This window comes from Podarcis muralis, chromosome 6 (genome assembly GCF_964188315.1).
Source record: "Podarcis muralis chromosome 6, rPodMur119.hap1.1, whole genome shotgun sequence".
Classification (NCBI taxonomy): Eukaryota; Metazoa; Chordata; class Lepidosauria; order Squamata; family Lacertidae; genus Podarcis; species Podarcis muralis.
The window spans coordinates 14,197,808-14,224,487 of record NC_135660.1 but is presented as its reverse complement, the minus strand read 5'-3'; the positions used below and the strand labels follow the sequence as shown (position 1 = coordinate 14,224,487).

Here is a 26,680-nt window from a genome sequence, read left to right as displayed (position 1 = left end):
TCTTCTCAGATATTAATAGCTGGCTACCTGTGGAACATGAGGCTTTTAAGGATAAATAAGGTTTTAGCTGGGGTGTGCATGCACTCCTGTAAACATTTCCTCCAGAAAGACTTTGTTTAGAATCATAGAACTGTAGAGTTGGAATGGACCATGAGGGCCATCTAGTCAACTGTCTGCAATGCAGGAATCTTTTGTCCAATCTTTTGGTTGATGCTTAGTGGGTGAGCAAGAGTCCCCTCCCCCAATGTATGTCCATGTTGACGCTGTTTTATTTCTCTCTTTTTCTGTTCCCCTGTGTGGATAGAGTCATTATATATGGGACTGGATTAATTATATCGAACTGGGGACAGGAGAACAATGAAGTTCTTGTCTAGCTTCTTGACTAGCGTGTTCTCTAAGCCATCTATGACATGATGTCGTAGACACAAATTCCTAGCAAAGCAATGGAGGTTTCATGGTTTCCAGTACCAGAAACCTCCAGCTTTCATAATACAGAAGCATATTCTGAGAAGGAAGAAAGACTTGGTGTTCTCACCTAGCCACAAAGAGGAAGGAATAGCCCGTGTGTGTTAACTTCCCTTTACCATCCAGCAAGACTGACCAGTGAATACATTTTTTTTCCTCATCTCCCTCTTTCCCTGCTTGTATGACATAACGCAAAGCTTGTGAGTCATTTGGGCCTTCTACTCTGCAGTAGGGATGGCTGAACTTGCCTATTTGTGGTCCATGTCACCTTTGCATGTCTCCCCCCCCCCCAAGTGCCATTCATTTCCCTTTCTGCATTAGTCTGCCATTCAAAGGATGTGTTTAAATGCCTATTTTCCTTTAAATTTAAACTGCTAAGGGCTGATAAATCTGTTGGGTACCTTTTCTCCTGAGATGGAAAAGGATCAGTGCACTGGTCTCAGAGATGTGGAGCAGGACATTTCGTTCAGGAATTTGCAAATACTGACTTCCGCAAGCATCCCTACTCTCCACCCTGCCTCTATCCCACCCTGCAGGTGAGAGTGAATGGTTCCTCTGGTGGCAGAACTCTGTCTAAGGCTAACTCTCACTGTTTTCAAACCACATGAAAGGACATCAAAATACTGTGCACATTTTTGCCCCAGACCCAACCCCTCCATATGGAAGTTCTATGGAAGCAAAGATTTTATATCTATCTATCTATCTATCTATCTATCTATCTATCTATCTATCTATCTATCTGGGACACGGGTGGCACTGTGGGTTAAACCACAGAGCCTAGGACTTGCCAATCAGAAGGTTGGCGGTTCGAATCCCCGCGACGGGGTGAGCTCCCGTTGCTCGGTCCCTGCTCCTGCCAACCTAGCAGTTCGAAAACACGTCAAAGTGCAAGTAGATAAATAGGTACCACTCCGGCGGGAAGGTAAACGGTGTTTCCATGCGCTGCTCTGGTTCGCCAGAAGCGGCTTAGTCATGCTGGCCACATGACCCAGAAGCTGTACGCCGGCTCCCTCAGCCAATAAAGCGAGATGAGCGCCGCAACCCCAGAGTCGGCCATGACTGGACCTAATGGTCAGTGGTCCCTTTACCTTTTATCTATCTATCTATCTATCTATCTATCTATCTATCTAGTCTGTTGGAATGATACAGTATCAAAGATGAAATTTTATGGCTGTCTGTAAAATTGAAGTATGAGCCAAGGGTTAACAACCTTGAATTTTTAGCCTTAAAATTAGTCTCAGAGAGAGAGAGGGGGGGGGAAGCCACTTCATTATAAATACGTTACTGCTATATAATGGCCTCCTGATTGATAAGCCCCGCAGCTACCTTAGCCGGCAGTCTTTTAAGCACCAATCCTTCATTTGGGTCCTAACAGCAAGGTGGGCTCCTCCTCCCTCGCTGGGCCATCAATTTTTACCTGCCAATACAGTTTGATGAGCTTGCTGGTATGCTGCTCACTTCCTCCTGACAGCCAGTACATGTAGTCAGCAACCATGGCACTCCTAACGACGAAAACAGAATAAGCAAGTGAAATAATTCAGGGGGAGGAAGGAGACGGATGAGAATACAGAAATGCGATGCTCGTGACCTAAAAGACCCGCACAGGCTACGAAAGCTCTGCAGCCCTGCACCAGCAAGCAGTGGCCCCATGCAAATTCTGGCCTGCCCAGGTGTACCTCTTGCACCCGTAGCTGCCAACCCAGAGGCAAAAGGAGAGCATTGGAAGGAGCAGAAGCTTCAATAATGGGACTCACTCAGCCGAGTATCAGCCCCTCCAAGTGTCCCTGTTTTCCAGGGACAGTTCCGGATTCATAGAAGCTGTCCAGGTTTCTGATTTGATCCTGGAACGTCCCGCTTTTCATTAGGACGTTCCTAATTTCATTGGGGACGCGGGTGGCGCTGTGGGTAAAACCTCAGAGCCTAGGACTTGCCGATCGTCAGGTCGGCGGTTCGAATCCCCGCAGCGGGGTGCGCTCCCGTTGCTCGGTCCCAGCGCCTGCCAACCTAGCAGTTTGAAAGCACCTCCGGGTGCAAGTAGATAAATAGGGACCGCTTACTAGCAGGAAGGTAAACGGCGTTTCCGTGTGCTGCGCTGGCTCGCCAGATGCAGCTTGTCACGCTGGCCACGTGACCCGGAAGTGTCTGCGGACAGCAATGGCTCCCGGCCTGTAGAGTGAGATGAGCGCACAACCCTAGAGTCTGTTAAGACTGGCCCGTACGGGCAGGGGTACCTTTACCTTTACCTTTAATTTCATTGGAGAAATGTTGGAGGGTAAGGAGTTATGCAAACCCCAAGCCAAGGAGATAAGTAACTATACAACCTTTAGAAGACATCTGAAGGCAGCCCTGTATAGGGAAGTGTTTGTTTGTTTTTTAAAAAGTTTAATGTTTTGTTATGTTTTTATATATGTTGAAAGCCGCCCAGAGTGTCTGGGTCAACCCAATCAGATGGATGGGGTATAAATAAAATCATCATCATTATCATGGAATAGCATGTCCTTATTTTCCTTGGCGAAATGTTGGAGGGCTTGGTGTTTCCTTCCACTTGCTGTACCCTGAGCAAAAGCAGGCTGCTGCTCAGGATCTGGTGCAGGATACCACCATTCCATACCCCCCTGTCAAAGGGACACTTTTGCAAACGAAGGCAAGCAAGGACTAAGGCACATTACAAATGCAGCTATTTATATTAGCATACATTCATAATTATCAGCCATTGGCAAAAGGATATAGCATGCATTTGGAAACTCCGGGGAGCTGTTTTATTAGGTAACAAAAGTGCGAGGAGGAAACGGCCCTAACATTCCCCCCCCCCCCCCGCAGTTGATGGGTTTTTCCATTTTTATTGTGAGCAAATATTTAACGGTCACTCAAAAATGTTTTATTCCGGCTCGCTTTAAAGTATTTATGGACTCCCACGCATTATATATAGTCAAAATTTCTTCCAGGACAGCAGCTGAATGTGTGATATAGCGCGCTGCTGGTATCGGAGGATATCTCAGTTTGTGGCAAAGTCAAACATAGTTCATCTTTGATTAAATTATGCTTGCCGCGGTGGAGTTTGGGGGTGTGGGGAATGGGGGAAGAGGTGGCAAATCTTGCAACTAATTGAATATGCTTTAGTGCCCTGAGTGTTTGTAACAACTACCACATTTCTCTTATTAGACTGAGAGGATATTAAAAACTATTGTGCAATGGATATTAATGCAGGTTTTAACAGACTTCAGAAAATCACTTTGCTTTTTTATGACTGCTCCTCCAATACCCCCCTCTCTCTCCTTCCCCTCTGGAGATTCCAAATCCAATTAAATGCAACCAGATGTAATTCCAAATTGTCACTTTAGTCAATTAAACATATAATAATCTTGTGTGCCTAATTACTAGCACAAAAAGTTTATTTGTTGATGCTTTCCTATCTGCTTGTCGCTGCCCGTCTCCCTCCCTCCCAGCCCCCCATCACTGCCGATATATTTATTGCTCCTTGACATTACTGTAAATTGAATTTGGAATTCTCTCCCGAGTTACATGTGTTATAAAACCCTAATCCCAGGCTAGTAGTAATACCATTTTAGAACATGTTTTCGCAAGCTGCATTATGTTCTTAATGAGATATGGCCGAGAGAAAATAAAGGAAGCAGAGGATTTAAATCACAAGCAGTTCAGAGTTGTCTGGGTGTCGTGGGGAAGGCAGGGGGGAAGACGACTGCCGCGATGCTCTGTGGGAGGCCCAGCAAAAGATAAATCTATCCTTGTACAGAGGTGAGCATCTCTTGACTTCAGTGCATTGGTGGGAGGGGACACTTGCTTTGAATCTAATGCTAAAGAAGTTCCCCATCTCTCGTGCGACCCACTGGCAAAAATCTGGAAACTTTGATGAAAACAATGAGGATGTCAGGGGGTGGATTGAGGAGGAACGGTGGCAGCCCCCCCTTCTTCTGAACCTTCCCAGGGGCAGGAGGACAGTATTGATTTAGAACAATGGTTTGCAAAAGGGAAAAGCTGGGAAATCATGGCTGAGGAACAGCTAGAAGAGGAAACACCAGGAGAGAGATAGCTGGCAGATTCAGTGTCCTTGGACAGCATTCCTGACCCCTCTTCGCCCAAGACTAGACGGGCGTTGAGAGTGATAGAACACAGAGCTTAGTGGCAATAAGATCAGATTACCCGACGTAGGAGTGATGTAGATTAATGGGGACGGAGGGGGAAACCTTTACTGGGAACCACAGCATTTCTAGAAAGATATGCATCCCTTTCTCTCTCTCTGTGATTATTAAAGAAGCAAACTGGTAAGAATGCTCCTTGTTTGATCTGCTTATTTACTGCCACTGGGGGACAGATCCGATCCCCCAAAGCCTGACAGAGGACGATCAATGAGCTTCTGCCTTTATACAGAAGATACCCAATGCCAGCAGGTAGTCTCCTCTGGCCAGAGCTAGAAGGCCCACTCAGAGCTGGCCCACCAATGATGTGGGGTGAGGCAGCTGCCTCGGGTGGCACCCATGAGAAACGGCACCAGAGAGGGAGAGGAAGCAGATGCCTCACTGCTGCTTTGCATGGTGGGGTCGCCATAGCCTCTGTGTGACGTGGGCGCAGTGGGGCAGTGGCTTCTCTTCCTCCAGGTGACGGCCCTCTCTGGGCGGCCTCGGCGAATAGGCTTGCTGCTTTCACAGCCTAGGTGTGCCTATTTCTCTTGACAGTGCTGCTCTTGTACCACTGAGGGCAGGCCTGGCAATGATGTTGCGTGTCCTACGAGACCTATGAGTGCCCTGGACTTGCTGCCAACACCACAATTTCCCAATGACCGAACTCAGTTTAGGCCCATTCATTTCAGTATTAATTTCAGCAGGCCCACTCTGAATATAATTTAGCTGGATGCAACCTAATTTGCCTAGTATGCTGCAAAATCCTGTGAGATCACAGCAACCAAAATGGCTGCCGTTCTCTCACAAAACAACAACAACACGGGATGTCCCAGGTTTTCCAGGACACTTGCGAGGGATGTGCTAAGACCAGGTACTCTCAACAAAGATTTCACCTCGTACAATATGGCGAAATCATTGGTTATGAATGTAACAATTGCTCCAAAAACATTGTGAGGGTGGCCATTTTTCAAGAAGTAATGATCCAGACACAAAAAGTTGTTGACGTATGGCAACCCTAACATTATGAGCTAATCACTGGAAGTACCCTCAGACTCTGACGGCTTCGTAGAGCTTACTGAAATGTCTGGAACTGGCGTGATGAACAAATTAACGGAAGTAATTCATAGGAAAAAGGACGGCTTTGAGTCATTAATGTTGCAGATAATTGGATGGACTTTATAGCTTATTGTGACTCGTATTATCATCGTGTCAAGCTAGGCAGAATTGTGTTTTTGTGATCAGGTCTATCTGCTTCGCTTTCAGGCATTTCCCCCCCTTGTTTTAAAAACTGCAGTTTTTGTGCAGTTGATGATGGGGAGTTTATTAACGAGCAGAGTCATTTCTTGAAATGAAATGGGTGAGGGGAAAAAGAAGATTTTTTTTTTAAAGCCAACTTTCTGCCACCTGATTTCTAGATGCAACCCCAAACACAGCCACCCATCGAAATTTGCACTTCAAATTTTGCATTGTAGTTCCTCAGAAAAGTAATGTGTAGAAAAATGCAGTGGTACCTCGGGTTAAGTACTTAACTCGTTCCGGAGGTCCATACGATTTCTGTTCTCATTCTGAAGCAAAGTTCTTAACCTGAAGCACTATTTCTGGGTTAGCGGAGTCTGTAACCTGAAGCGTATGTAACCTGAAGCGTATGTAACCCGAGGTACCACTGTACTAGCGTAAAGCATACATACCAATGCATATATTAGTGGAAGTAACACGCAGTATATAAAATTAGGGGAAATTGCCCTGTGAAAATAAGTGTGTAAGGCAAAATTGCATCCATAATTGGCGCTAATATGCTGATGAATTTCCATGACGGCTATTTTTAAAAAAATGTGAACTTGATGTGGAAGTGTAGAGAACTGAACGCAAAGAAGCCAACATCTACAGAGTCACCCATCCCTCAGTGATATCAGGACATGAGATAATTAGTATTACAAGTGACCAACCTGGTGTGTGTGTGTGTGTGTGTGTGTGTGTGTGTGTACTTGACATTGGGTAACCATTTTCAGGGGTACTCCTGGATATTTATTTATTTTGAAATATTTACAAACCGCCCGCTCATGTCAAGGTGGGGATGTAATAAGACACAAGATACCATCAAAACAATATAAAATAATCATAAATACAGCGAGATCATCCTAAGAAAATGTAAACAACTGAATAGGACTGTCATCATTAAAAGGCTTTTGAGAGATGCCTGGAAGAGAGATGCCTGGGAGTTAACAGCAGGGATGCCTGCCAAATCTCTGCTGGAAGAGCATTCAAAGGATGGGATCAGTGACAATAAATGCCCAACTTCTAGCGGAAGCCAGTCGGGCTTCTGAGACACGGGGGACAACTAATGGTGCTCTTCTGGACATGCAGTTCCACCCCCTCTGAGGCTTTGTATCTGAGAGATTGGATTACAGGCCTTGTTTCGTATGCTAGCTCTAGACAAGTCACTTAGGGGACAATTTAACGGAGTCAAGAGGGACTCTTGCAATGCAAGTGGTCCCTGATTTGCCTCTTAAATGACTTGCCTGAGATCACAGACAGGAAATCCCTTGTCAAGGGAAACCCATTTGCCTTCACTGTACAGAATGTCCGTTGTGTGGGGGACGAGGATTATCGGCCGAGCAGTCAAACTGATTCCGCCCCTATTTCTTCAGGAAAGAGAGCGGGGATGGATTGGGTGGCGGGGAGGGGAAGCACCATGTAAAAATACTGGGCATCATTCCTTGGGAGGTTTTCCTGTGCAAGTCCTGTGTAAGGGCTGCCTCATGCTACAGAGGTGTGCTGAGGGGGGGTGGAAGATAACAAACCCGAGGCCCAAACAAATGCCAGCTTTAACCCTGCTCACAAAACCCTCAGCCCTAAATACTCAGCCCTCACCCGCAATAAATTATGAGCTGCTGCATGTTGACTTCCCATTCTTGGGCTGCTGCCCAGCAGACAATGCATCTCTTCTGTACTTGAAAGGAGATGGGCTGTCTCCTTCCCTTCCCATGGAAGTTCGGGAAGAAGAAGAAGAAGAAGAGTTTGGATTTGATATCCCGCTTTATCACTACCCAAAGGAGTCCCAAAGCGGCTAACAACCTCCTCTCCCTTCCTCCCCCACAACAAACACTCTGTGAGGTGAGTGGGGCTGAGAGACTTCAGAGAAGTGTGACTAGCCCAAGGTCACCCAGCAGCTGCATGTGGAGGAGCGGGGAAGCGAACCCGGTTCACCAGATTACGAGTCCACCACTCTTAAGCACTACACCACACTGGCTCTCTCCAAAGAAATTGAGGGGGAAATCCTAATACAAAGCATCATTGAAAATTTACCCCCATCTGGGGATTGAAACTGCAACCTTGGCGTTATTAGCACCACACTCTAACCAAGTGAGCTATCCAGGGTTAGGGTTAGGGTTACTGGAAAACCAGTACAGCCCAAGAGCAGGGCAACATGCATCTCTGGCATGTAGCTGGAGCCGCCTTTACAAAAGCAAATGCAGACAGTGGGACTGTGTGTGTATTGGACTGTGTGTGTACAAGTCCCAGGCTGCTGGGTAATTTACCTAACTTCTTTAATGGAAGTTGTAGCCTTTCAAAGGTAGAGCATCTGCTTTGCATGGAGGAGGTTCCGAGTTCAATCCTCGGCATCTCCAGGTAGGGCTGGGAGAGACCCCAAGCTGAAAACCCAAACAGCTGCTGCCAGTCAGTGTAGACAATAGTGGGATCAATGGATCAATGGCATGACTCGGTATGAGGCAGCTTTCTATGTTCTGATGTGGTGGGTGAACCAGATTACTCCCATTTATTTTATCATCCTGACCATGTCAAATATCCTGGATGGTCGGTGACTAATTCACAAGAGGCAGAGAAGGGTGAGTGTGGTGGGATGGTTGCCCAGGCAACACACAACGCACAATTCCAAAGCAGCCATAGGAGAACATGCATGTGCAATATTAGAACCTTGCAAGGAGAGAGTATTTCTGAGCGGTTGATCACAATTTGCCATCTAGCTATGAATCAAAAGTGATGGGGTTAAGCATTTCTACGGGCAACTCTCCCAGCACCAAGCAATACAATCGTACCTCGGAAGCTGAACGGAATTCGTTCCGGAACTCCGTTCGACTTCCAAAACTTTCGGAAACCAAAGCGTGGCTTCTGATTGGAAGCTGTGGCAGCCCCATCGGACATTCGGATTCCAAAAATAGTTTGCAAACTGGAACACTCGCTTCTGGGTTTGTGGCACTTGGGAGCCAAAACGTTCAAGAACTAAGCTGTTCAAAACCAAGGTACGACTGTTGTTGTTGTTTAGTTGTTTAGTCATGTCCGACTCTTTGTGCCCCCATGGACCAGAGCACGCCAGGCACTCCTGTCCTCCACTGCCTCCCGCAGTTTGGTCAAACTCATTCATGCTGGTAGCTTCGAGAACACTGTCCAACCATCTCGTCCTCTGTCGTCCCCTTCTCCTTGTGCCCTCAATTTTTCCCAACATCAGAGTCTTTTCCAGGGAGTCTTCTCTTCTCATGAGGTGGCCAAAGTATTGGAGCCTCAGCTTCAGGATCTGTCCTTCCAGTGAGCACTCAGGGCTGATTTCTTTAAGAAAGGATCGGTTTGATCTTCTTGCAGTCCATGGGACTCTCAAGAGTCTCCTCCAGCACCAGAATTCAAAAGCATCAATTCTTCGGCGATTAGCCTTCTTTATGGTCCAGCTCTCATTTCCATACATCACTACTGGGGAAACCTAGGACCTTAGCATGCCTTTAGGGTCTAGTCCCCAAGGTGTGGAAAATCTGAAGGCACTCCTACTGCCTTATCCTATTCTTTGCTGGCAAGGTGGAATTCTGCTTTCCATTCCTACATCCATTGCCAAGGCTTTGAGAATTTCTTTGGAATGTTTTTAAAGCATTTCCTTTCCTACAAGGAAAAAACTTGGAGGGAAATGAGGAAATGGTTTAGAGGTCTTCCCAGGGTGGGCCATTAGGGGCCTGCACCTTAAGCTGTAGTAGTTTGGTTTTTTTAGAAGTAGGATTTTTTTTTTAATAGAAGTTTTAGAAACTTTGTACCAAATGCTATTTCCTCTGCAGCCTGTTACTGAGAAAATAAATCAATTGACCCAACGCTATTAACACACAGCCGGACTAACTAGTAACAACCGACACTGAAAGATGTGTGTGCAGAAGTCTGCTTTTTCCATTCGCACACTGCCTTTCTGACATCATGAGATACAAGGCAGGGTGAATAGGGCTCCCAGGAGCCCTGACCCAGGAACTGATCCAAAGCTCCTTGACCTGCCTTTAGTCCTGAGGTAAGGACCCTTATCTCTGGGTGCTGAATATTGCCCTTCCTATCTTGGGACTTCCTTAGGCCATGCTGCCTCTCCCCAGCCCTGCTGAAAACTCTCCTTAAATACTTTTGCCTGGCTAGAATTGTGTCTCTGAACTGTAACAATTCCTTGCCTTGCTTGGATATATCTTATATAAAGGTAAAGGGACCCTTGACTAAAGGGTCCGACTCTGGGGTTGCGGCGTTCATCTCGCTTTACTGGCCGAGGGAGCCGGCGTACAGCTTCTGGGTCATGTGGCCAGAATGACTAAGCCACTTCTGGTGAACTAGAGCAGCGCACAGAAACGCCGTTTACCTTCCCACTGGAGTGGTGCCTATTTATCTACTTGCACTTTGACGTGCTTTCGAACTGCTAGGTTGGCAGAGCTGGGATTGAGCAACAGGAGCTCACCCCATTGCAGGGATTCGAACCGCTGACCTTCTGATCGGCAAGTCCTAGGCTCTGTGGTTTAACCCACAGCGCCACATGCATCCCTCATATCTTATATATTTCTGCCCATATATTTATCTCTCTATAGTTTAGGGAAGCTTTTAATGTTTAATAGGTTATTGTAGTTTAGTGTTTTGTTGGAAGCCACCCAGAGTGGCTGGGGGGACCTCGCCAGATGGGCGTGGTATAAATAATAAATTATTATTATTATTATTATTATTATTATTATTATTATTATTATTATTATTACCCCAACTTGACTTTGGTATGAGTCGCAGCCTGCTGTACAAAGGGAAGAGTCACATCCATTGCCAGACCCTCCAAGTGTCCCTATTTTCCAAGGACAGTCCTGGATCTACATAAGTTGTCCAGGTTTCTGTTTAGGTCCCGGAATGTTTCACTTTTCCTTAGGACACCCCCATTTTCACTGGAGAAATGTTGGAGGGTATGGATTTATGTGACCCCCAAGCTACAGAAATGAGTAACTATTTAACCTTTAGTAGACATTTGAAGGCAGGCCTGTATAGGGATGCTTTTAAATGTTTATTGCTTTATTATATTTTTATATATGTTGGAAGCCACCCAGAGTGTCTGGGGCAATCCAGTCAGATGAAACGGCATTATTATTATTATTATTATTATTATTATTATTATTATTTAGAACATCCCTATTTTCATTAGAGAAATGTTGGAGGGGATACATTGCTCCATCCATCTCTGCCATTGGAAGGTTTCGCAGGCGGGACTGTGCCACCCTCCCCCGCTTCCTAGCATCTACAGTGGCTTCCAAGCATCTGGTGCCAATGGCAGGTGAATCTCAAGAAGAAAGCAGACTCAACAGCTAGTTGGTTTGGCTTCAAAAAGCCTACTGAAGGAAAATTTGAGCACAGTTTTTTTGTGGAACAGGCAGTTGAGTCCTAGAAAGAGTGGTCTAAACCACTGAGCCTCTTGGGCTTGCTGATCGGAATGTCGGCGGTTTGAATCCCCGCAATGAGGTGAGCTCCCGTTGCTCTGTCCCAGTTCCTGCCAACCTAGCCATTTGAAAGCACACCAGTACAAGTAGATAAATAGGTATCGTTGGGGTGGGAAGTCAATGGAAATTTCCGTGCGCTCTGGCTTCTGTCATGGTGTTCCGTTGCACCAGAAGCGGTTTAGTCATGCTGACCACATGACCCGGAAAGCGGCCTGTGGACAGACACTGGCTATCCGCCTGAAAAGCAAGATGACCACTGAACCCCATTGTTGCCTTTGACTGGACTTAACCGTCCAGGGGTCCTTTGCCTTTTACCTTTTTACTAGAAGGAGAATGAAGTTGAAGAAAGCTAAATCAGCAGAACAGCGTGGATTTCAGATGTGAGCTTCATTTGCTGCAACTGGCCACTGGGTGGAGGAAAACCCTAAGAGATATACAATCACAGGGCACAACAACAGATCCTGCGCTTTGTTTTTCTGAGCCCCCTTTGCGATATATGCGATATATATATTTTCAGAGTCAGGGTTCCTGTTTTCTCAGATGGACTGTTGTTGGTTTGCCTTTGGTCAAAGCTTCACCGTGCAGATCAGGTTAGAGGCGTTCAAGCCAAAACGGTGTGACGTTTGACACCCCAAATAACATTTCCTAAGCAACAAAAACCAAGGACCACGCTGCTGATATGATATATCTTAACTCGCCATCGACATCAGATGGCTGAGTCAAACAACAGTCTGTGATCAATCCTCATATAGATTTTTTTTGGTTTTCATTCTGTTTTCATTGACGTGTTTCTGACGTATTTTTTTCTTACTGTGTTTTATTTTAATTCCTAAGCCACTCTGAATGTTTCTATTAAAGCTGGGTAAGTACGTTTCTGAGCACAATTCAAAGTGTTGGTGCTGACTTTTAAAGCCCTAAATGGCCTCGGTCCTGTATACCTGAAGGAGCGTCTCCACCCCCATCATTCTACCCGGACACTGAGATCCAGCACCGAGGGCCTTCCCTCACTGCGAGAAGCCAAGTTACAGGGAACCAAGCAGAGGGCCTTCTTGGTAGTGGCGCCCGCCCTGTGGAACGCCCTCCCACCAGATGTCAAAGAGAATAACAACTACCAGACTTTTAGAAGACATCTGAAGGCAGCCCTGTTTAGGGAAGCTTTTAATGTTTAACAGACTATTGTATTTTAATATTTTGTTGGAAGCTGCCCAGAGTGGTGTGTGTTACTGGTGTTAGCCGCCCTGAGCCCAGCTCTGGCTGGGGAGGGCGGGGAATAATTAAAATTTATTATTATTATTATTATTATTATTATTATTATTATTATTATTAATATTAGAACTGACCCAGACTCTGCAGTCATTAGCTATAGACCCTTCGTCATGGGCCCCATCCATGAGAGGTCCAGAAGGTGGCAAGGGCCTTTTCTGCAGTGGCTCCCTGTTTGTGGAATGCTCTCCCCAGGGAGGCTCCCCTGGTGCCTTCATTACATATCTTTAGACGCCAGACAAAAATGTTCCTTTGTGAACAGGCCTTAAGCAATCTAAAGGTAAAGGTAAAGGTACCCCTGCCCGTGAGGGCCAGTCTTGCCAGACTCTAGGGTTGTGCGCTCATCTCACTCTATAGGCCAGGAGCCAGCGCTGTCCGCAGACACTTCCGGGTCACGTGGCCAGCATGACGAAGCTGCATCTGGCGAGCCAGAGCCGCACACGGAACGCTGTTTACCTTCCCACTAGTAAGCGGTCCCTATTTATCTACTTGCACCCGGGGGTGCTTTCGAACTGCTAGGTTGGCAGGCGCTGGGACCGAATGACGGGAGCGCACCCCGCCGCGGGGATTCGAACTGCCGACCTTTCGATCGGCAAGTCCTAGGCGCTGAGGCTTTAACCCACAGCGCCACCCGTGTCTCAATCTATGGTCTTTTAAATGCATTTGTGGGATGGGGTCATTAGTTTTTTCTTGTTATTATGATATGTATTTTCTGTTTTCATTTTGTATTTTTATGCTGTGAACCCCCCTGTGATCTTCAGATGAAGGGCCATATACAAATTTAATAGCTAATAATAACAATATAACTCTGGTTCCCACAGTTCTAGTTACAGGTAGGTAGCTGTGTTGGTCTGCCGTAGTCGAAACAAAGTTAAGAAATTCCTTCCAGTAGCACCTTAGAGACCAACCAAGTTTGTTATTGGTATGAGCTTTCGTGTGCATGCACACTTCTTCAGATACACTGAAACAGAAGTCACCAGACCCTTACATATGGTGAGAAGGTGGGGAGGGATATTACTCAGAAGGGTGGTGGAAATGGCTGATAGGTGTGGTAAACCTGTTGACGACTGTTGATGACTGAAATTGGTCTTACAGGAAAAAGCAGGGGGTGAGATGGCTAAAAATGGCTTTATCAGGTGTAATGAGATAAGAATCCACTGTCTCTATTCAGATCAGGTCTCCCTGTGGTTTTAAGTTTGGCTCCCACCTACTGGTTAATCTAATTTTTGCACAGTTGCAATCTTCACACCATCCTCCTTCAGGTGTTTTGAGCTACAGCTCTCACCAGCCCTTGCCAGCATGGGCAAGGATGTTAAGTATTGTAATTTAATTCGCTGAAATTGTAAATGCTTATATTTTATTACTATGTGTTTAAATTTGATTGGATGGCAACTGAATTCTAGTAGTTCTCATGTGATTGGCTAATGATGGTCACATGGGGAGTATTTCACGACTCCATTTTATGTGAAGCAAGATGGCTGTGTTTTAGAATCCACTGTGAACACTGCTAAGTTGAATAGAGTGTTAGAGAGCATCTTCTCTGCTTGAAAGAAAGAGCAAAGCTGCAAGAGAAGGTAAAGGTGGAAATCTCTCATAGGAGCTGCAAAACATGGCTAAACTGAGATGCAGAAGGCTGAGTGCTGAGCTCTGGAAAGAGAGGGGAAATACTGTACAGTTGTTTGGAAGTTAGAAGAAGAGACTGCAAGCCCATGCTTGGATAAGCATGTGACTGTAAATATTAAGTTTTAATTCATCTATAATTAAAAGTTTCTGCAAGTAAAGTTTTTGAATGCTTAAGTCTGGACATTGGCTTAATCTCCTAAGAAGGGTGCCTGCCATATTCAGTCATATACCGTATTTTTTGCTCTGTAGGACGCACCAGATGATAAGACACACCTAGTTTGACAGGTGTGGTGGTGATTGAGCATTCAATAGGTGTGGTGGTGATTGAGTGCTCCCTCTGCGCTTCGGAGGCTTTGTGTTGCTATTGCTGAAGCCAAGGAGCCTGCATTCGGTCCATAGGATGCACACACATTTCCCCTTAATTTTTGGAGGGGGAAAAGTGCGCCCTATAGAGCAAAAAATACGGTATATGATTTGAGCTTCTTAGCTGCGTTTTTGCTACTCTGATTTCAACAAAGGATGATGTGAGTTGTAGGACAACACACCTAGAAGGCCCCAGCTCAGGAAAGGCTGCTTTAGCCACTACAGGGAAATCAGGGAAATCACAATCAACTGTAGCAGCCCAGAGCTCGATCAATCCTTTCCTCCCCTGCCTGCGACTTTACGCTTCCCTGTGACTTAATGCTGTAGTAATATATTTCTGGCTGGCCTGAACTCTCTTTGCAAGCTGCCAACTCCGAACCTTCATCATATGAAAAGAAGCCATTGAGAAGCGGAATAAGGCAGTCCCACAAGGGCCTGAGCATGCTGTTTTGGTAATGTGCATATTCCCAGGTGACTCGGGCAGTGTGAGACCAAGGCTGGGAAGAATAAATAAATCTCCTGCAAGGCAGTAGAACATTAACTGCCGGGCCAGAGCCACCTCTCTCTCTCTCTCTTTTTGTACAGCGGTTGCCATTAAAATAGAAACCCATCTCGGTGCAATAAGCGGTAATGTTTCTATTCCGAAAGCAGAATGTCGCAGTGAGAGAAATACAGTGGAAGACCCCAACCACCACAGTGAGAAAAGACAGGGCTGCTTTAGAAACGACAGCCATTGTGCGCTGCAAGAAAGGCATAACATGTCCCCCACGTGAGGCATAATGGATAAATTGGGGACTCGACAGAACAGAGCAACTAAGACGTTGAGCCTCCATGTCAAAGGAGTCAAAGCCAGACAAGAACTGACTTCAGAGTGTGCCTTTCCATTTAACATACATAATTTTCAAAAGTATCCACAGGTCGTATGGTAATGATCAGGAATGCAGCAGGCAAAGAGGGAGAGTTTTAAGGTTTTCCTCTCCTGCTGAGGTAGTAATGGAAACTGAAATTTCAACGGGGGGAGGGAATCCTCCCATTGGTGTCACTACTGCCATCGCTTAGTCCCACTCACTGGAACCCCTCATTGGTTAAAGTTCCCTTCTCTGCCTGCTAAAATCTTGATCATTACCAGCCTCCTCCCAAGCAGGTGGTATTTGCATTTCAAAAACGTGCATGTTCCATAGAAAAGAGACACCACACTCTTAATGTCATACCTGTGGGCCTCAATTCAGGCAGAACTATGAAGATATTTGCATGCAAACACACCATCCGTCAGGTCAGCCTTCCCTCCCCACAGTCCGGAATGGAACAGCCAGTTTCAGATACTGTTTTTCAGCATCATTGAGAAACAGGACTGTGCCATGTACCTAATCAAGGCAGGTAGGCAATTAGTGCTAAGATGGCTAAACTGTGATTTAATTGATTATAATGGATAAATTTATTCTGATCTTAGGATGTGTGTGCGTCCCCTGATACCGTGGCAGGGCTGCCATTTCAGGTCTGTTGCATTTTCTTATCTTGTGAATGCATTTGCCATCTTCTTTAAGGAAATAAATCGTGCCAGTGGTGGCAATATATTGCTCGTTTGCTGTTGTTTTTAGTAAAGAGAGGGGGAAAAAATCAATTAGTAATCAAAGGAGTCTCCAAAACTTGGCCCAGCACAGTTTGAGTCAAGTGTTATTTCTGAGCTAAAAAAACACACACCAACCACACACACAACCCACTAACAAGAAACTTGGACTGTTGGAAGCCTAACAAGTCTAGCATAAGAAATAGCAACTGGTATTTTTGGCATGTAGGCTGACATCATATGCTGGTGTCAAATTAAATAACAGGCAGCCTAGACTTCCCTACAGCCTTCAGCAGAACCTGATGAACGTCAGTGGTAGCTTTCTCTGATCTAATCTGCAGAGGGGTCCTTTTGGAGTGTTTCCCTGGGGATGGTGGAGGTCACAGTCACAGTCACCCCCCACCCCTGCCCCTCAGTGTTCACAGAAAAGGCATCCTTTGCCTCCATTCTCTTCAGTGCTGATCAGGTTGATGTTTATCTCTCGCTTGGATTAGTTATCTCCCGCTTGGACTACTGCAATGCACTCTATGTGGGGCTACCTTTGAAGGTGACCCGGAAACTACAACTAATCCAGAATGCGGGAACTAGACTGGTGACTGGGAGCGGCCACTGAGACCACATAACACCGGTCTTGAAAGACCTACACTGGCTCCCAGTACGTTTCCGAGCACAATTCAAAGTGTTGGTGCTGACCTTTAAAACCCTAAACGGCCTCGGTCCAGTATATCTGAAGGAGCGTCTCCACCCCCATTGTTCTACCTGGACACTGAGGTCCAGCTCTGGGGGCCTTCTGGCAGTTCCCTCACTGCAAGAAGCGAGGTTACAGGGAACCAGGCAGAGGGCCTTCTCGGTAGTGGCGCCCTCCCTGTGGAACGCCCTCCCACCAGATGTCAAAGAGAAAAACAACTACCAGACTTTTAGAAGACATCTGAAGGCAGCCCTGTTCAGGGAAGCTTTTAATGTTTAATAGACTATTGTATTTTAATATTCTGTTGGAAGCCGCCCAGAGTGGCTGGGGAAGCCCAGCCAGATGGGTGGGATATGTATGTATGTATGTATGTATGTATGAATAAATAAATAAATAAATAAATAAATATTATTTGACCTTTTCTCTTCTTGCCTCTTCAGCTCTGGTAGGAAATACCTGAAACTCCATGTCTAGTGGAAAACATTTCAAAAGGTGGCTTTGAGGGCTGGATACCTAAGTGTTCCAGGCTCTTGGGTTTTGCCTGGAGCCTCTGGGCCTAACAGACAGGAGATGCTCCAAGCCTTACCTGTCCTGGGCACCCTCAGAACAGAAGTCCACTTACAATATTCCGATACCTCTTGGTAACGGTCCATGATGTTTCTGTCCTCCCTTTCTTTTTCTCCTTGTTGGAGGTGAAAACCCGCTGGTGGATCTAGTCTCTGTCATGGTCCTCCAGCAAAACTCAGTAAAGTTTGACATATATATGTGATAGAAGACCATGAATATCCCTCCTGCCTTCCTCAAAAAATGTTTGATTTTTAAGGCATTGTTGCCGATGGTGATCCCTACCCACACTATAGTTTCAGGTTTTCAGCTGTTGCTTTTAAATGCTTTAAAAACCTGCAAAACCTGCTGAACGGTGGATCAAAGGTAATAGGAGCACGCAATGCCAGCAATGTAAGCTCTGCTGTTACCTTCTTACCCTCGATATTTCTTTGTGGGCTCTTTACCCCTTTAGCATCATTGTCAATTTAATGACAAATAACTGTTCTCGTAGTTTTCTAACTAGCTCTAATCGGTTTGCTTTCTGTGTTTTAGAGGATTCTAGCTAGAGTAAGTCTGAGGAGATTTGTAAGTACAATTTGATGGACGCTTGGCAAAATGTCAGGACCGCTTGACATCCATAGACTCTGAGGTGGCACCGCTTGCGATTTATTTTTGTAAGGAAGAAGAGGAAAAAAAAACGTTTCTTTGAGAGAAAGCAGAAGGATAGGAAGAGATGTGCCTGCTCTGACTTTTCCACAGGATATTAGAGCTGTGATATCTTGGCAGGTTCAATTGATCCAAGGCTGCTTCATTTACACAGCAGGGAGAAATATAGTCTTAGCGAATTAGATTGTTTAAAGTGCTATGTGTGGAGGCAACTCCTTTTAGCCCACCGTCACATGAAAGCACAGGGATGCCAAATGTTTTCATCTGCTGGTCAAGTCTCTTTTGTTTGGCTTGCTCCTGAGGTTCATAGCCTAAATCCATGTTCCAGATTTGTTGTCAGACTGGGAAGAAGCACATCATCAGTGAATGGAGCAGCTGCTTTCAGTGGTTCTCAAAACGCTTTCCAAATGAAAGAACTGACAGCGCTTTGGATAGCGTCAAATGCCTCGAATAGGAAAGATATTTAAACCTTGGATGGTGAGCAAAATTTAACAGCGTGTTGGAGATGTCCAGAGAATGTACAGTGACTGAAGGGAATTGTTCTGCACTTACTGGGCAACTTCACATTTTAAGTGGTCACTGACAGATATATGGAAATGATTCAGAGTGACATAGGAAACTATGGTCTGCTCAATCTGCAGTTTACTTCTAAAGCAGGATTAAGCGATATGGAATCAGTGCACCAGCCAATCTGTTCTGTGTATCTGTTCTAATCGCAGGTTGTATCTGCTATTAGCTTGCAGAGCACTCTTGGGGGAAAATAGGCAACTGTGAACACAGGTACCGCAGCTTCACAATGGGACACGGGTGGCGCTGTGGGTAAAACCTCAGCGCCTAGGACTTGCCGACCGCATGGTCGGCAGTTCGAATCCCCGCTGCGGGGTGCGCTCCCGCTGCTCGGTCCCAGCGCCTGCCAACCTAGCAGTTTGAAAGCACCCCTGGGTGCAAGTAGATAAATAGGGACCGCTTACTAGCGGGAAGGTAAACGGCGTTTCCGTGTGCGGCTCTGGCTCACCAGATGCAGCTTGTCACACTGGCCACGTGACCCGGAAGTGTCTGCGGACAGCGCTGGCTCCCGGCCTCTTGAGTGAGATGAGTGCACAACCCTAGAGTCTGTCAAGACTGGCCCATATGGGCAGGGGTACCTTTACCTTTACCGCAGCTTCAAGTGTTTTGGCTGATTATATATAAAAAAAGACAGAATATGATGACACAGTTGAGTTCGGTAGCATGCATGTTTTTTGATCAGAAGAAAGATGAATGACCCATAATTCAAGTTTGTTGTATTTTGGTTTTTGGTGGGGTTTTTCCCCCAGGGGGTGGTGGTGGGTTAGTCTGAATGTTACTTCTGATTCCTGGATCCAGTGAAGAGACAACATCGTCATCATAAAGGACGAGGGACAGGAAGCTCCAGAGAGTGGCAATACATGCCCTGCAGGGTTGCTAAGCAGGTGTCCAACTTTGCCTACCTCTGATGTTAGCCGTCTTCTCGACATGCAGCATGGTAAGACTGGGTAGCATAAAAAGCGTTCTCTACTTTCAGTAACCTAGACAGCATCTTAAAAAGCAGGAGACATCACCTTGCCAACAAAGGCCCGTATAGTTAAAGCTATGATTTTCCCAGGAGTGATGTATGGAAGTGAGAGCTGGACCATAAAGAAGGCTGATCGCCGAAGAATTGATGCTTTTGAATTATGGTGCTGGAGGAGACTCTTGAGAGTCCCGTGGACTGCAAGAAGATCAAACCTATCCATTCTGAAGGAAATCAGCCCTGAGTGCTCACTGGAAGAACAGATCCTGAAGCTGAGACTCCAATACTTTGGCCATCTCATGAGAAGAGAAGACTCCCTGGAAAAGACTTTGATGTTGGGAAAGATGGAGGGCACAAGGAGAAGGGGACGACAGAGGACGAGATAGTTGGACAGTGTTCTCGAAGCTACCAACATGAGTTTGACCAAACTGCGGGAGGCAGTGGAAGACAGGAGTGCCTGGTGTGCTCTGGTCCATGGGTCACAAAGCGTCGGACATGACTAAACAACAACATCTTTCAGTAAATCTGAGCATACAGACATTACCACAGTCAATCTGACAGCTGAAACAGATTCACGAGAATCTCAATTTTTTTGGCTTAACAATAAACAAATAAGGCTAGTCCTCATGGTTATGAAGATACGTTCGAAAAGACACAGGCAAGTGCCAGTAAAATGTAAGTATAGTTGCTCAGCAGGCAATTGGGGGGGGGATTCCTCCATATTTTTTAATATATAATTGTACAAATAAATAGTTTCACCCATAATTTTTTCACGTTGTTTTAATATAAGCAGTCATTTTGTTTTCATAGGAAGTGGTCAATAAATGAAGCTACGTATATCCATACTTGCTATTATTTTTATTACCAGAGGTTCAAACATTCCAACTGCTCAAAAATTCTGCAAACTGTCACTGCAGATGGCAGCACTATTGAACCGCTAATCAATTTATTGGGTTATGTGTGTGCATGAGTCTATGGGAATGGTGCGTGTGTATATGAATACTGCATCAGTGTGAGTGTGTGTGTGTGTGTGTGTGTGTGTGTGTGTGTGTGTGAGAGAGAGAGAGAGAGAGAGAGAGAGAAATGATAACAGCCACAGAGAAGGCATTCACACACAAAAGAGCCCATCCGCGAATTTACGAGTGTCTCCACTTGTATATCTAAGAACAGACCTTGACTCTTAATTTCAAAGGCAGATATTTCTGGACACTGGTGTCGGTTCATTAAAGATTTACAACCGGCACATTAACCTTAACGTTCCCTCTTTATGGGCATGTTATTCCTGCTATAATTCTAGTGTAACTCCTCGTCGCAGTCCCCTCACAAGCCAGCTTGGGACTCTATCTCACTTGGGGGAGAAATCATTAGCCTTTCTGTCAAGGCTCTGAGTTGCTCTCCTATTACTTCATCCATCTCTCTCCCACCATCAAAGCAAACCCAATTTAGAAACTCCCCCACAACATTTTCACTGTTTGACATCTGCAGAACAGCGTCTTGGGATTCTGTTGTGTCTCCCACACTTCGGCTGGCCTGTAGTGATTGTAAGATTAGCCTAAGAAGTGCCCTGCTGGATGTGATCTAGAGTCCACCAGCAGCTAGTGATGATGATGATGATTACCCAACTTTAACCACCAGTTCCCAGGCTGGCTTAGAACAAATTAAACTTCAGTATTAAAATCAGAGAAAGTAGGGTTGCCATAGTTCTAGAAGTAAAGGTCAGGACACAAACGTTTTGGAGCTTTTTCTGGGAAAATAATGATATTCAAAGTTGATGAGCTTTTTTGGGGCAATCAGCATCAAGAGCCTAAACATGTCTGGGAAATTCTGGACAGTCACAGGGATATGCTCCATTTATGCAGGGACTTTTTGGCCAATGCGCTCAGAGCAGTTTGTATTTTATAATAATGCTAGAAAATCTCCTATGGTGCTGGAGGAGACTCTTGAGAGTCCCTCTCCATTCTTAAGGAAATCAGCCCTGAGTGCTCACTGGAAGGGCAGATCCTGAAGCTGAGACTCCAGTACTTTGGCCACCTCATGAGAAGAGAAGACTCCCTGGAAAAGACCCTGATGTTGGGAAAGATGGAGGGCACAAGGAGAAAGGGATGACAGAGGACGAGATGGTTGGACAGTGTTCTCGAAGCTACCAGCATGAGTTTGACCAAACTGCGGGAGGCAGTGGAAGACTGGAGTGCCTGGTGTGCTCTGGTCCATGGGGTCACAAAGAGTCGGACATGACTAAACGACTAAACAACAACAGGAAATCTCCAGTGCTGAAGACACTTTTTGGGGCACTGATTTGATTGCATCCAGCACTGCATGAGCAGGGTTCCACTTGCACAGCAGGACTTCCTTTTCCTCTCCTCTCCCCACATAGCTACAGAATCTGCTCCAGAGGGTCCCCCAACCCCTTGGAGCAGATTCTGAGATTGCACAGGGAACTGCATAGGAGAGGAGGGGGAAAGATCCCTTGCAGAAGTGCTAGTCAGTTGCATGAGCACTATGGCACAATAGAACCCCAAGTTTTACATACTTAAGAATTTAAGATATTTTCAGGTTTTGCAACTTTGAAGAATTCTTGTTGGCCTTAAAGCAGGGGTCAGCAAACTTTTTCAGCAGGGGGCTGGTCCACTGCCCCTCAGACCTTGTGGGGGGCCAGACTATCTTTTGAAAAAATAATAGTGAACGAATTCCTATGCCCCACAAATAACCCAGAGATGCATTTTAAATAAAAGCACACATTCTACTCATGTAAAAACACCAGGCAGGCCCCACAAATAACCCAGAGATGCATTTTAAATTAAAGGACATATTCTACTCATGTAAAAGCACACTAATTCCCAGACCATCCGCAGGCCGGATTGAGAAGGTCTTAGTTTGCCTCCCCATGCCTTAAACCAGCATTAAGCAACAGCCAGCGTATCAAATCAAGTTTGATGACTTTCAACTTTTGCCTTTGTTTTGTTGGTAGATTGATCCTTACCCTCCAACATTTCTCTAATGAAAATTGGGATGTCCTATTCCATAATAATATGGGGCGTTTCCGTGCGCTGCTCTGGTTCACCAGAAGCGGCTTAGTCATGCTGGCCACATGACCCGGAAGCTGTACACCGGCTCCCTCAGCCAATAAAGCGAGATGAGCGCCGCAACGTCAGCCACAACTAGACCTAATGGTCAGGGGTCCCTTTACCTTTTTATTCAATAATAATAGTAGTAGTAGTCAGTGGCATAGCGTGGGTTGTCAGCACCCGGGGCAAGGCAAGTAATTTGCGCCCCCTAACCCGTGGATTTGCGCCCCCTAACCCGTGGATTTGCGCCCCCTAACCCGTGGATTTGCCCTAACCCCAGATGTTGCGCCCGGTGCGGCCGGCCCCCCCTGCACCCCCACGCTACGCCACTGGTAGTAGTAGTAGTAGCAGCAGCAGCAGCAGCAGCAGCAGCAGCAGCAGCAGTAATTTTATTATTTATACCCAACCCATCTGACTGGGTTGGCCCAGCTACTCTGGGCAGCTTCCCACATATATAAAAGCATAATAAAACATTAAACATTTTAAAACTTCCCTATACAGGGCTGCCTTCAGATGTCTTCTAAAGGCTGTAGAGTGACTTATCTCCTTGGCTCAGGGGTGTGGGGTACATAACCCCATACCCTCCAACATTCCTCTGATGAAAATAGGGACGTGCTAAGGAAAAGCAGGACATTCTAGGATCAAATCAGAAACCACGACGGCTTCTGTAAATCCAGGACTGTCCCTGGAAAATAGGGAAACTTTGAGGGTCTGTGGATCCAATACAGCTTCTGTTACTTGGCAGAGGCAAGTTTTAATTGGTGAGGAATTCAATCGCAGGGTACACATGTTTGTTGTGGAATTATTTTGATTCTGGCACATCCATGTAATGGGGACTGAAAATTAAAATCTTAAAGGCAGCCTTTCCTCTCAATGATGTGTTATTTGTTAAAGGATCAATTGAACTCAGGTGGGGTGAGCGACAATACGACTGTAGCCAAAACTGGGGTCCCACTGAGAAACATGAGGGAGGTATCAGCATGTTTGGAGGAACCTCAAGGTTTACAGAAGAACAAGGAACTTTAAGTCCCTCAAATAGCCCATAGCTGAATGTTGCAGTAATTATGGAATGTTTAATGTCACATGGAAAAGAAAAATAGGAATAGCTGGAATGCTGGAGGATGCTGGAAGCAGGGGCAGAGCAAGGAGGGTGCAGTGGGTCTTGTCCACACTGGGTGTCAGTTTCAGTGTGTGTGGGGGTGTGTGTGACAAGAAATTTTCCACACTGGGTACCACCTGACCTTGCTACACCACTGGCTGGAAGGCACATTGCAGCGTAATGTCCTCTTGGCTTTCTGTAATAATATTCTTCATTCTCTTAAGAATCCTGTGTTTTCCCCTCCATTTCGGCAACGGATTGTTTTGACTGATTGATTAATCATTGGCAAGATGGATGATTCCCAATCTTTTCATTAGTTCTAATTAGCAGAGCCATACTCTCATCCCCCCACCCCTTATAAAATCCATAAGTATGACAGCATTGTCCATAATAGGAAAATATGTAAACAATCGCATTAAGGAGGTATGAATTTGAAACTTGGGAATCAAACGCGAGTTGCAAGAGTTTCTCCCTCTCCTGAATTCATTGTGGTTCTCAAAATAGTCTGGGGAACGAGAGGGAAGCTGTCTTGGGAATTAAGGAACACGGAGAAATTAGGGAATGGAAAAAGAGTGCAACTCAGTGGTGGATCATCTGCCTTGCATGCAGAAAGTCCCAGGTTCAATTCTTGACATCTCCAGACAGGACTGGGAATGTCCACTGCCTGAAGCCCTGGAGGACTCTGCCAGCCAGGGTGGACAATACTGAGTTAGATGGACTAATGAGTCTGACTCAGTGTAAGGCAGATTCTTTTGCTCCTCCTGGTAGACTAGATGCCTTGCATTCAGAAAGCCCTGGATTTGTTCTCCCCCATCTCCAGTTAAAAGCATCACAGGTGGCTGCGTCAGGCAAGAGCCTTGACGAGCCACTGCCAGCCTGAGTAGACTATACTGGTCTCAGTAGACCAGCAGTATAAATGGAAATAAAGTTGGAAATGGGAGAAACTCGCTGATCCCATAATGAGCCCGTTTGCCACTTCAATCACCCTCCTCAGCTCTTCCAAGGAGCCACAGATATAATGAAGAAACAGTGGGGAATTCATTTATTCCACGTAGGAAGGCTGCCCAATTAATCCAAGACCTACCTCGCAGCCTCGGAATATCTCTCCAAGCATCGGAACACGGCAGCTTGGCGAAGGTGGTTACGGAAATAGGCTGGGTTCAGAATTATGCTCCTTGGAAAACAAAAAAACAAATATGCAAGTCAAAGCGCTGAAGTGAAAGATTGTTCTAAGGCCATTTAACACCTAGCGCTGGATAGCATGCAGGGTGTACGCAGCAGACATATCTCCTTCCTAGTTCTGTAATGGTCACATTTCTCCCAATACCGAACAATGAATTATCACATCTCTGTTGACAGCCGAGATAGACGAACGGGCATTATTAAAATGTCTATTAAAGCTGTGTCATAAATGTAATTTCATTCATAGCATTGCCTATTACGGAAGCAGCGGTTAAAACCCCCGTGAGCATATGTTCTGCTGCATTTAGTGAGCATATAAAAATCAGCAAGACACTGCACATTATTGTAATAATGCCTTTTGTTATCTGTCATCTGCATTTTTGGGGTTGTGATAATAATCGTATATTATGCATGCAGAAATCAACATCACAATGCCGGGACGAAAAGAGCTGCTAGAACCAAGCCATGGCAGTGGGAAGGCAGACAATCTTTTCATTTTGCTTTATTGAGGCACCTTGCAATTTTACCGCAATAGGCAAGACCCCCCCCCCCACCTGTTTAAAACTCCTTTGAAATACTTCACACTCAGGGTTCCCGTTTTAGATTGGGGTGGTGGAGATGCAAGACTCAGCAATGATTCAAGACCCAGATCTTGCTTCTTTTTTTAAAAAAAGAGTAGAAAATGGAACGGAGTTCATTTAAAAAACATTTGCCGTGATTATTATGTATATATGGCTGTAGTTTGCAAATTGTACTTTGTGTGTGTGACTCCTAGAGATTTTGGGAAATTCATCCAAGGGTTCCACAATGAAGGCCAAACTAGATGAGATGGCATATCAATTTTTGCATTTAATGTGCACCTTTGTCGTTGCTGTGTTGTTGTTGTTTTAAAAATGCAAATAGCAGCCTCTGATGGGGGGATAATCGCTGAGATCACAGCAGACAGAAAGGGGCAGTTTAACCCTTTCCTCCCCTGCTGTGGGCCCAGTGAAAATGGCTTCTATTCCTTGATACCAAAGGAAACTTTCAATGCATATAACAGAGGAGTGATTTCCATAGGAATTGCAGCTGGGAAGGAAACAGCTATGGCTCCCTCTCTCTCTTTCTAAAGTGATCACAGCCTGATAATGATCAGCCTTGCATGTTAAAAGCGAATACACTTATAGGTGGGCAAAGTAATTCTACTGGTCCCTCTTATTTTTCTTTCTGCAGATCCTGGGTAATTCTGCCTCAACACACAGTGCTAGCTCACAGCAGACTTCTAGCAATGGACAGACCCTTCATTAAATCAAAAATTAGAAGTCCCGCAGCCTCAATATTTTTTTTTTTTGGCGTATTAAAGATGAGCTAACTCAACTCAGAACTTCAACACCTTAACAAACTTGATGATCACTGAGACTGCCGCAAAAAGATTTTAAAGGCGATTATTGCTTTTGCAAACTGTAGTCAACAGTTGATAATAGCTATATTGATCGTTCCTCCGTAGGCTATTGACTGTACCGCAGCTAAGCAATAGGACTGGGGGAGGGAATCAATCATTTTCTGGTAGTTAGCCACCCATTTTCTACTTTTAGAGTATGATGTGTTCTGATAGGTGTGTACACACACACAAACCTGCGACTAAGTTGTAGCAAAATCTCAGCAAATTGGTTCTCAGGTTTTCCTCCTTTTCAGACTGATTCCCTCCTAATCTTATGACGATCTGCTCAACTGCTTTTGCTTTCCCTGCTCTATGGAAGAGTACGATAGCGTTTCCTAATACCT

General features: G+C 45.4%; 1 protein-coding gene across 1 annotated transcript in view; it reads right to left on the bottom strand.

Moving 5' to 3' along the window:
* The window catches only part of SPATA16 (spermatogenesis associated 16), a 165,541-nt gene that overhangs the window by 63,126 nt on the left and 75,735 nt on the right, over positions 1-26,680 (bottom strand). The window contains exons 4-5 of the mRNA XM_028731597.2: positions 24,819-24,908; positions 1,883-1,967 (exon numbers count right to left, since the gene is read on the bottom strand). Of these exons, the coding sequence (XP_028587430.2) occupies positions 1,883-1,967; positions 24,819-24,908 (175 nt within the window). The remainder of the gene's footprint in view (positions 1-1,882; positions 1,968-24,818; positions 24,909-26,680) is intronic.